Source organism: Triplophysa rosa, linkage group LG2 (assembly GCF_024868665.1).
Source record: "Triplophysa rosa linkage group LG2, Trosa_1v2, whole genome shotgun sequence".
Classification (NCBI taxonomy): Eukaryota; Metazoa; Chordata; class Actinopteri; order Cypriniformes; family Nemacheilidae; genus Triplophysa; species Triplophysa rosa.
Window position 1 is genome coordinate 36,009,771 of NC_079891.1, and position 11,024 is coordinate 36,020,794.

Below are 11,024 nucleotides of genomic sequence, written 5' to 3' on the forward strand. Positions count from 1 at the left end.
TTAGGCCTACTAATATTTGATAATTTTTCCTTTCAGTCACTAACCCATTAGACGAGAGCACAACAAAGTCAGCATGTGTTGTATGTTTTGGAGGTCTCGGGATGGGGATGAGGTGGACTCAGGTTGGTTGTCGACCGTGCTGGTGTTGGAGTGAATCAGTGATCTGCTAACAACTTCAGCGTAGCTCTGATTGTCTGAATGCCGTTCATGTCCGTGTGAAGGAGAGGGGGCTGCCGGTCTTGTCCTTTGTTGTCTTTCATGGGGAGGTCCAGAGTCTGTCCTGGGGTTTCTCTGGTCAGAAGTGAAGCGGTGGAGGGGGCGCTGAAGTGGCTCTGTGAGGGGTCCATGTGGTCGCTGCGGTGTGCTAGGGCTGCGGTTCAGTGTCATGTCCTTCAGAGTCTTAGCAAAGATGGGTACAGCCCGTCTGTGGAGATGAACGTGATCGTAGAGGCTCCTCAGATTCAGAGTATGGTGATGAGCCAGGTGAACGTTGGGTTTTAGAGCGCAGTGTCTAGACACTCTTGCGTTGATATTCCTGATGGTGTCTGGGTGGAAATCAGAGCGCGGTAACAGGGTGGAGAGGATCATTTTGGAGTTGGGGAAGTTGGAGGATGCCTTCTCTATCACATTTATGAGAGCTGTGGCTACTCTCTCTTGCTGGACTCTCAGGTCATTTGTGCCGGTGTGAATGATGATGTGAGTGGGGGAACCCAGTTGTTCTTCACACAAGAGCTCCAGGGCCTTCTGTGTGTTTGGACACCATATTTTCCTGACGTTTCTACTCGGGAACAGTTTATTTTCATCAATAAATTTGCCATTGGAGTCCATCAGGAGTATAATCTGAGGCTGTGTTTGATTGGAGGAGTCAGATGGAGGAGGGCTACTGGAGTCTGTGTCAGTTGTGGTTGGAGGAGAATTGGGTTGTTGTTGTTTTTCTGTTTGTGTCACCTGTTCCTTCAGGGCGGGCAGATGTTTTCGGTATAATTCTCTGTCTTCTCTTAACTCTTCCATCTCTTGTCTCATTTTAGAAAGTTGATTGTTGTATTCTTCTCTCTGGTTTCTCAGTTCTTGAAGTTCTTCTTTTAGCCTTGCTATTTCTGTACGGTTATCCTTTTCTTTGTTGGTTTGTTTGGTTTGCTGTATTCCTCCATGTATCTCGTCTCTCAGCTGAACCAGTTCCAGCTCCATCTCTCTGAATTTTTCCTTAATGTCACAGATGATGTTGTGAAGAAGAGAGATCTCCTCATTGTCGTCATTTGATTGAAAGGTGAAGGTATGTGCTGACTGCTTCAGTGTTGTTGGGTTGCTCTTATTCTGTTGAGCTTTTTCTTTAATCTGAGGGAAGTCTTTTTCAAACTCTTTCAGATTGCCCTGAATCATTACAGTGCCATTTTTGTATAGGTTGGTTGTTATCATGATTGAATCCGAATCATCTTCTTTAATCTGTAGTTTCCATCCGTTGCTGATGCCCTTTCTGATGACTGTGGAGTAATGCTGTCTAATGGCTAAGTGCCAGGCTTCAGGGTCTTCTGTGTGAAATATAATGTTACTGACCTCTGACCTCAGGGTTTCCGCTTTGTCCTTGAGCAGCTTTTCTTTATGCTTTTTCTTTAAGATCTCATTTGTAGCATTAGATGGGTATGTTATAGGGATTGATTCTGTCATTATTCAAATATTTTGACAGTTGCTGGCAGTTATCTGTTGTTCTAGTAATGTGCAGATGTCCACTGAATCACAGGGTGCGTTTACACTTGGCATTAACATGAGATCTCGGTGATCCGAACAAGCAGATCGGATCTTCAGACAATCAGGACACAGCGCGTTTACACTTGTCAGTAAGTGGCTTCCACATCTGGATAACTGATCAGATCTCTATAGTTTCCCGCCCATTATTTTAATAAACCTGCAATTTAAAAATAGCCCCGGTGCGGGGAGATTTCACAAAACACGTATAACGGGGAGGATGAGCATGTGACAGATTTGATACGCAGCCATGTTGAGCTCGAGGCAGCGGTGGGAAGTAAACCGCGGTTAAAGCGATTAATGATCTTATATGTGAAAGTATAAGCAGAGGACGTTTGTAAAATCACAAGCTTTTGTACTTGAGCTGTGGCGGGTTTCACTAGCGCGCGCACACACACACGCACGCACGCACACACACGCACACGCGCACGCACACACACACACAGACTCTAACGGTGTTTTTAAACACATCATTTGTTTATTCATGTCACAGACACATAAAATAATCACATAAGTTCCTATGATCAAAAGCGAGCACTTACATCGTTCTCGTGTATTTGGGTTGGTTCGGCTGAAAGTGACAGCGCGTCGTTTCTTTGGTCTGCACCCTAAATATCGTGCTTACTGACATCAGCTATTAGCAACACTATACAATCTGTGTGTAAATGATATACGGTGTGTTCAGAGCTCCGTTTCAAGATGTCTTCCGGGGACGGTACGAGACACGGCAGCAGCCCTCGGGACAGCGGGAAAACAGAGAGTATATTAAGCCGTATGCTATACAGTAAATACACACACACACAAGTAGCCTATGTGTTGGAAACAAGCTGGTTTAGTGTTGCTATTCGTGTCTGTGACATGAAAATAAACAAATGATGCGTTTACAAACACCAGTGGCGCTGTGTGTGCGAGTAAAACCCGTTCGTGGCGGTCACAGATAGCCTGTGATCATAAAGCTGAAGTGGTCAAGAAAACATCTCGTGTGATTTGACATACACCCTCTGTAGGTCGCAAATAATGATACACTGTAATAAAGTATCCACGATCATTTTGTGGGAGAATGAACGACTGAGCAAGAGTGCGCGAGCAAGAGTCAACTTTCCTCTGCATGTGTCAGATGCTCCGCAGTCTGAGAGGCTTCGGACAAACGAGAGAATAATGATATCGGGCGGGTTTTCTGTGAAGTTGTGCCGGTAAATGTAGATAAACTGTCTGGATTGCGTTTACATTACACTGAGATCAGATCACAATGCGTCCTCGACTACCTCTGGATCAGGACACGCTGATCGGATCAGAAGCGCGTTTACACTTGTCTTTTCAACGTGTATGTGGACAACATCCAGATACAGGCCGCATGCTAATGCCAAGTGTAAAAGCACCCAGATGCTATATTGTAGATTCATTTGTCCAAAGTAACCCCTTTTTAGACAAGTTTCCTTCAAAATAAAGATTTGTTGATTGCAGATCTGTACTCATTGAAAGTTCTTATTTTCTTCTCTTTTTTAGGTCATTGTAGGACTTTTTTCTAAGCTGTTTTCAGCCAGTTGTCTTCTGCTGCTTTTCTTGGTTATTATAACTCTTCTTTCATCAAATAAATGTTGTTTATCTATTTACTCTCTCTCTCTCTCCCTTTTGGATGTGTATTATCAGAGGGTATCTGCCTAATTCAGGCCTGCATGCATTATTTGGTGTTCTTCTCTGAACTCTTCAAATGATTCTACAGAATTCAGCATGCAGGGATTCTATGGGGTGTTTATCCCATTTGGAGTAATCTGTCAGACACTGTGGAGCCCAAACCTCGCAGCCATATAGAGCTATAGGCATAATCACACTATCAAAGATTTGACACCAGACTGGAACTGAATATGTGTTTGGGTGAATCTGCCTTTGATGGCGTAAAGCGCACGTCTAGCTTTCTCTTTCAGTGCATTCACTGCCAGACCAAAACCACCCGACGCGCTGATGTTTAGGCCGAGATAATGGTAGTGTAAAGTGTGTTCTATTGTAGTGTTTCCCAGAGTGAATGTGTATCTGTATCCTGTCATCTGGCTTTTTTCTGTAAAATCATCATTGTAGTTTAGTTCAGATTGACTGTCAGGGCCCAGTTTTCGGTCTCTCTCTCTCTCTGTGTCTCTCATTTTTAAAGGCATGTGTCATATGTGTGTGTTTTCATTTTACAGAACAGAACACAGTGTGTGTTGATGACCTTATCGATGTGTGTGTTGTCAGGTGGCAGTTTATCTAAAGCACAGGTGAAGACAGCATCACTGGGGCAGGCTGGGAAAGCGAGGTCTCCGCTGTTACCTGTGTCTGTGCCGACGGCACCGGAGACGACTGAGGGCGGACAGAATCATCCGGACGACCCGGCGAGTGTGAGTTCACACAAACACTGATCCGTCTGCGATCAAACCCATCATCACACGCTGAATCTCACGTCTGAGACTCAAACAACAGTTCTTTATTGCGAACTGTTGAAAAGAGTGTTTCTCCTCAGCGTGAGAGTTTGATCGTTTCTCAGGACAGATGGGATGATGGGATACGTGAGCAGATGTGGAAAGGTCAGAAATCTTCTCCGTCAGACAGACGTCTGTGTAATTGGAGCGACCTTTATCCCATCATAAACAAACACGCTCGCTCGCTCACCGTCTCCTTCACTCTGTGACACCGTGACTTTACATCCAAAAATATCCACAGGATGCGTTTCACTTCACACATGAACATGCATTAGTATTATATAGCGTATAATATATTATATATCAAAATGAGTTCATTTTTCACATTATGAAGCACATTTTTGAATGTTCCACAACCCTTTCTACTATTTTTGGGAATATTTGACACGAGTCGTGTAAAGGTCTTCCAGTAAACCTGACGGCAGTAATGATGCTGTGATATTTCTCATAGATGTCTACAACAAAACACCTTCTTGAGCTTTAAAATCATTTCATAGCATCTTTCCAGTTGAACGGTGTGAACGGAGGTTTCATGACGATGATGATGATGATGTTGATTTCAGGTGTATGAGCAGGATGATCTGAGCGAGCAGATGGCCAGTCTGGAGGGTTTGATGAAGCAGCTCAACGCCATCACAGGTTCAGCTTTTTAACACACACACACGCACGCACACACACACACACAGACAGACCCCCAGCGACAGAGCAGAAGAAGCCAACACCTCCAAACTCTCAGACTGTCCGGTGTTGATGTCTTCTGTCAATCATCCCCTGAAACGCAGCCAAACAGGGAACAGCGGCACCAGCGGCCGCCGCCGCGTCGGAAACCCTCTCTTTTCGGACGTCCATCGAGTGGTTTTTTCTCACAGATGTCATCAGCACGTGTGCGGGGACCACCAGAGAATCGCTCATTTCGAAAGATTTCATGTGTTTGGTGGCCACGGCCTCAACGCATCGCTCACACCAAACTCGTCTTTGACATCTGCCAAGATTTCTTCAGTCTCACGTCACGCCTGGATGAGGTCACGCCTCGGTTCATCAGTGGTTTTCATCATCTTCTGTTGCAGGTTTTCTTCACTTTGTTTGTAGACGCGTGTCGCCAAGCTCGAAACTCACTTTACTACACCGACAGATATAGTATAAAGTCTATTTTTACATCCGTGATGTGACGCTCCTGAACGCCTGCAGGTGAAAGACTCAAAGTGTTGTGGTCCAGGGTCACGTGCTCTTACTGTGGTAAACATGGTCAAATCTTACAGACTGAATCCTTCGACGCGCTGCTTTGTCCAAATCACTATATTAGTTTTCACCCCTCTTGTCTTTTCTGTTACGTGAGCAAAAGAGACATTTTTATGTGCCTATATATTTTTTGGGTCACTTTATTTATTTGCCGTGTGAAATGTTTATTTGTGTTGAATGAGCCCAAGAGAAACAAACACAGGTCGGAGCGAGCGTCTCGTGCCGTGAAGATGAACAGACCTCCCTATATTTGATACACTTCTTGTGTGCCGTACATGTGTGTTACCATGACGACCAGATCCCTGTAGCAACACGCGTTTTTTACTGTACAGAGCAGTTGATGGACTGACTGCGGGTGGGACGGGTCGGGGGGGTTTTTACTGATATATTTCATATGATTTAGAGTGAACGCATCCAGAGCTTTGATTTCACGCCGTAGGAAAATAAAGAGTTCTGGATCAACCTCCAGAGTCTGAGCGTGTGTTGAAAATCTAAACAATCCGCTTGTGTTATGAATTCGTCTAAATGACATACATTGACTGTTTTTACTTTAGAAGTGGCTGTATTCCGTCCTCTTCTTCTGTTTGTGGTTTTCAAAGTGAAGAATTATTCTTGAGTTGACTCGTGTGGTTTCTGAATCAGTTCCACAGAACTGAGCGAGTGAATGACCTATAATATATTTCAGGATCATGTCTGTGGCATTAATGACTGACACGTGAATGAACGAATGACACAGAAAGACTCGCAGGTTTGTTTTATGGAGTCAATAGAGTTTTAGCTCCTAGAGGATGATGAAGATCAGCACACTGTTGATGGTAGTTTGGCTCTTATATCAGATGAAGAATAATGCGGATGTGTCTTTTGACTTGAATCCTAAAAGTGTCCAATTTTAGCATTGTTAACCAAATCAGAGTAGTCATTGAAATACAAGAGCGACACTTTCTACCCCCGATGTTGTAATACAATTGCTGGTTTTGTAATGCACTGTAGAACAGTCCAATGTTCCTTTTTATAGAGAAATGTTCTTTGAGCGGTGCATTCTTTTTCTTTGATAAATAAAGGTTTTGATAACAAACAGCGTGTTTGTGTTTGATTTTCTTTTCTAGATCTCCCTCGGACTGCCCGTGGGGTTTGGGTGTTGTCAAGCACTCGAAAACGATCTGTAAAAACAATATATACTGCATTCATATGAAGGAATTCTCCATATTCATTTTTTACAGTTGTTTTACCTGTATTTTACATTGAATTACATTTTAGCATTGACGGAATTGTCTGTAAAATAAAGGAAAATGTACTGGTAATTTTCTTTAAAAAAAATGTACAGTGTGTATATGTTTTTTTACCTGAATGGTATGAAATTTACATGTAGTCATTTAGCAGACGCTTTTATCCAAAGCGACGTATAAAGTAGGGGAAAACAATAGAAGCAATTTGTGCAACAAAAGAACAGCAATGCACCGGTGCAGTAAAAACTGGTCTCAGTCAGCCTATCCCAGTATACCCAGCTAAGATGATATTCATGATAGTGATTGTGAGTCCATCAGGTGCATCATTGAGCGTTCTGATCATCACGTCACACGCTGCGAGTGTTCGTGCGCTCATGTTGTGTTTTCTGAGGGATAGATGAGCGTCGGAGACCTACTGTTGCTGTAGATGTGGGTCAGATGAGCAGGTGGGAATCAGAGCTGGCCGTGTCCAACACCACACACAACAACAGGTGACGCTCAGGGCCGTGTGACATATGTTGTGTGTGATGAACGTCATGACGGACATATGCTTGACCAGATGCTTCAGAGGAGCCGTCTCTTTCACAACACCATTCATCTGTGCTAACATAGAGTTTCTGATGTGTCAACTCAAACAAAGCTACCTAAAACTTAGGACAATTCCATTCTAAAGGAAGCACTTCAGCAATCACTGTTACGTGACGTGACAATCTACATTCTTAATAAACGTCTGTTATGTAGAACCACTGTTGAGCGAGTTACTCTGAAAAAGTAATTCATAATGACATATTCAATAGTGTAATTAGATTACTGTACAAACTACTCTCTCTGAAAAGTGTTTCATTACTGATTACTAATTACTTTCTATATCCTACATCAACCTTGATGAGTTCAGTGATTCAAGGATAGACATGAAACGACTCTTAATTCATTCAAATAAATCTTATAAAGCGGTCAGTTCTGGTCCTTGATTCTGATTGGCTGAGCAGAGTTCTAAGCCGTTATAAAATACCTCAATATATAACGGCTGACCGCACCACATAGCCTAAATATCATTTTATTTACTTTATTTTATGAAACCTTGCTAAGCATATGGAATAACCGTTTTATAAAAGCAATAAGCCCCGCGAAGCAGTGGGTTACAGTGCATTTTATAACAGCTACGGGGTTTAATGACTCCGCTTCGCGTCGTGTCACAAAGCCCTTAGCTGTTATAAAATGCACTGTAACCCACTGCTTCGCGGGGCTTATTGTTTTAATATAAAACTACATAAAGTAGAATTATTAACGGACCAAAGTATTACAAATGTGAGAATTAAACATTAAAGCACGGATTTTAAAGTTAGACTTTGAATTTGGATGACAATTCCACTATTGCACACACAGTATTTAGTTTAATTACATCAGAAGTTAATTACTTTTTCAAGGGAAAAGTAATTCAGTTACTTAGTAACTAATTACAACACTGTGTAGAACAACATTAGGGATATAAATGTGCTTTAAGACTACTGAAACGACACTGAGAGGTGGGCGGAATGGCCAAAAATCTATTTCACAGAACGAGTTATTTTATTTCACGGTAACAATATATTTCATGAAACAATCTCCAATTATAATTCTATGTTTTATACCTCATTTTTCTTAGATTGATTTAACTAATTTATTTATTACAGTTCATTTAAATGCTCACCGTAGTTAAAATGTAGGTAAGTTATGAAAATGTATCAATTAGAAGATAAATCAAAAAGATATCAAATGAAGTTCTGATAATCAAGATGTATTATTTATTCATATTTATCTTCTGGCTATATCATATACAGTAGGAAGATAGACAACATATATAACAATAAAGTATGAATATGCACAAACAATGAGAGTACAGTATATGACTAAACTGGTGTTCGTGGGGTCTGTACTGTAGGTCTTTATCGCTCTTCACTCTCTATTAGATGAGCACCTTTAGTGTGTTGCGACTCTCTGTCTTTAGGTTTGTTTATTCTCGGGCTTGTTTCTGCACTGCGTCTCTGGTGACTCCTCATGTGTCTCCCAAAACTGGAGGTAGAAGCGCGTCACATCAAAGCGCTCATGCACGCGCTCGCGAGCATCATCAAGTTTCACCTTGGCTCGCCTGAAGTTAAACTTTATTAAAACAGCTTTACAAAACAACCTGACTTCTGAAATACGTGTTGAGAATGAGCTTTTTTAAACGCTGGCGCAGATCCCTGCACGAGCACTGCGGGTGAGAGAAGCGCCGGACTGGAGCGCATCACTAAACTACAGACTGAAAGAAGGTCAAAAGAATGTTTGATACGTTCATTTGTTACGGGTGGATTAATTCATTAGTTTTTTCAGAATAGCGCCTAATTTGCAGAGCGCCGAGTTAACCACGCCTACTTATTTACATTCCGCGGAATACACGGAATAGAAAAATCTCTAAAGGTCTTTGCACATACAGTCCGAAATTGTCGTATGCGTTTTTTCGTATTTGCCTCTTGTTTGTACGGTGTCTCTGAATTGTTATAAAAGGCCACTCAAAATGCTTGACGGATGCGAAAAACGCAGAAAATCGAACCCGGTCCGAATTTTTTTATGACGGACGAAAATATCGGAGGCAGCGTGTAAATGTGATTGACACAACGTGAGGTCGTATTTATTTTTTAACGTGTGGATATTTGTGCGGACTCATGTGCAATGGGCTTTACGGTTGACATTTTATTCCGCAGCAACGGAATATTCCGTCATTCCGCCCAGCCCTAGACCGATATTACAACTGTATGATAGACTGTATTACAGTTTATCATATAGGACAGGACAAAGCCGTGCTGTGGATGATTATATCAGCTGAATGGCCATTCTAAAGATGTTGTGTGCGCCGTGTGCTCGACAGGTCTCGTGTTTGTGTGTGTGTGACTCTACTGAACACCAGTCACATCATCGTGTTTAGAGCCGGTCTCTGGTGATCTTCTGACTGCTTTCTATGGTGACCTGTGTGGAGGTTAGGGTAGGGGGTTGCTATGGGACTCTTCCTCTCAAAATCAAAATTGTGTGATTTTTTTACACACCCACATGGCGTTCAACATGTTTTAAGACCTCCTGGCGTCTTCGGAACACAAATAAAGATATTTTAGGTGACATGCGAGAGATTTCCAGGCCTCCTCGTAGACATCATGGTTATAGTTGTTGTCAAGGCCCAGAAAAGTACTGAAGACATGGTTCAAGTGGTCCATCCGCTCATAGTGGCTCAATTGATCTTTTTTGAAGCGATGAGAATACTTTCTGTGCGAAAACAAACCAAAATAACGACGTTCTCCTCTGGCTTGTCAGCCTATGGTGCGAGTTCACGAGAGCACAACTTTTCTTTAAGTGGTTGCTAGTGCACTGTTAAGCATTAGTTAGATGATTGTTTACAGTCTGATCTTCATAAGTCAACAGTTATATTTGCAGGAATAAACGTGTGGTCTGTGTTTTCAAACATCAGCTGGTGAAGCTCAACCTGACTGTGACCTAGATAGAGAAAGTGTGACCTCACGAGAGGTTCATTTGAGCATCAGTGTGTGTGGAAATGAAAGGATGCTGTGCTGATAGATGCTGATGGGCTGTTGACCTACATATGGACACCCAGAGGTGTAAATCACTGCCAGCGGGGGGTGACGGGGGTTTAATCTGATAACCATCCACATCCCAGCAGGAGTCTGTACATCAGACACACAACTCGACAAGAAATACATTCATTATATTTCTCAGCAGTTTGATTAAATATTGAGTCAAGACTCCAGAATCTGAAATTTCACGGTTGAGAGAGATTTCTTTGAGTCACGTTGGAAATGGACGGTGAAGTTGCATTGCATTATGGGATACAGCGTTCCACACTGCACTGATGTCAACTGAACGAATGTAACGGGTCATCTGGATATTGACAAACTGCAGAAATATTACCAGTGCACTTACAAACAGACCATAATTGAACTGGCAGCAATGGGAGTTATTTTTAACGATCACATTATTTTTCTATGTTTAATAGGCTTCTTTTACAGAACATCACAATAGAAACGAACATTCAATTCAATTCAATTCAATTATATTTATATAGCGCTTTTCACAATGTGCATTGTTCCAAAGCAGCTTTACAGGAGCAAATAAGAAAAACACAGAAAGGTAAAACACAGCACAGTGCATGGTGTTTATAGACCAAGCAAGATCATTCTAATAAATAATATCTAATAAATAAATGAATAAATAAATAAATGCAGTCTCCCGGTGAGCAAGCCAACACTGCACTGCTCTGCTGTGGCGAGGAACCCAAACTCCAGTGCTGAATAATGGAGAAAAAAAAACCTCGGGAGAAACCAGGCTCAGCCGGGAG

At 42.1% G+C, this 11,024-nt stretch overlaps 1 protein-coding gene across 1 annotated transcript in view; it reads left to right on the top strand.

Annotated features, from left to right (window-relative positions):
• Positions 1 to 6,569, top strand: part of dcc (DCC netrin 1 receptor) — a 48,011-nt gene extending 41,442 nt beyond the window's left edge. Inside the window, exons 22-23 of the mRNA XM_057349987.1 lie at positions 3,973 to 4,115; positions 4,760 to 6,569. Of these exons, the coding sequence (XP_057205970.1) occupies positions 3,973 to 4,115; positions 4,760 to 4,849 (233 nt within the window). The 3' untranslated portion in view covers positions 4,850 to 6,569. The remainder of the gene's footprint in view (positions 1 to 3,972; positions 4,116 to 4,759) is intronic.
• Positions 6,570 to 11,024: the final 4,455 nt, after the last annotated feature.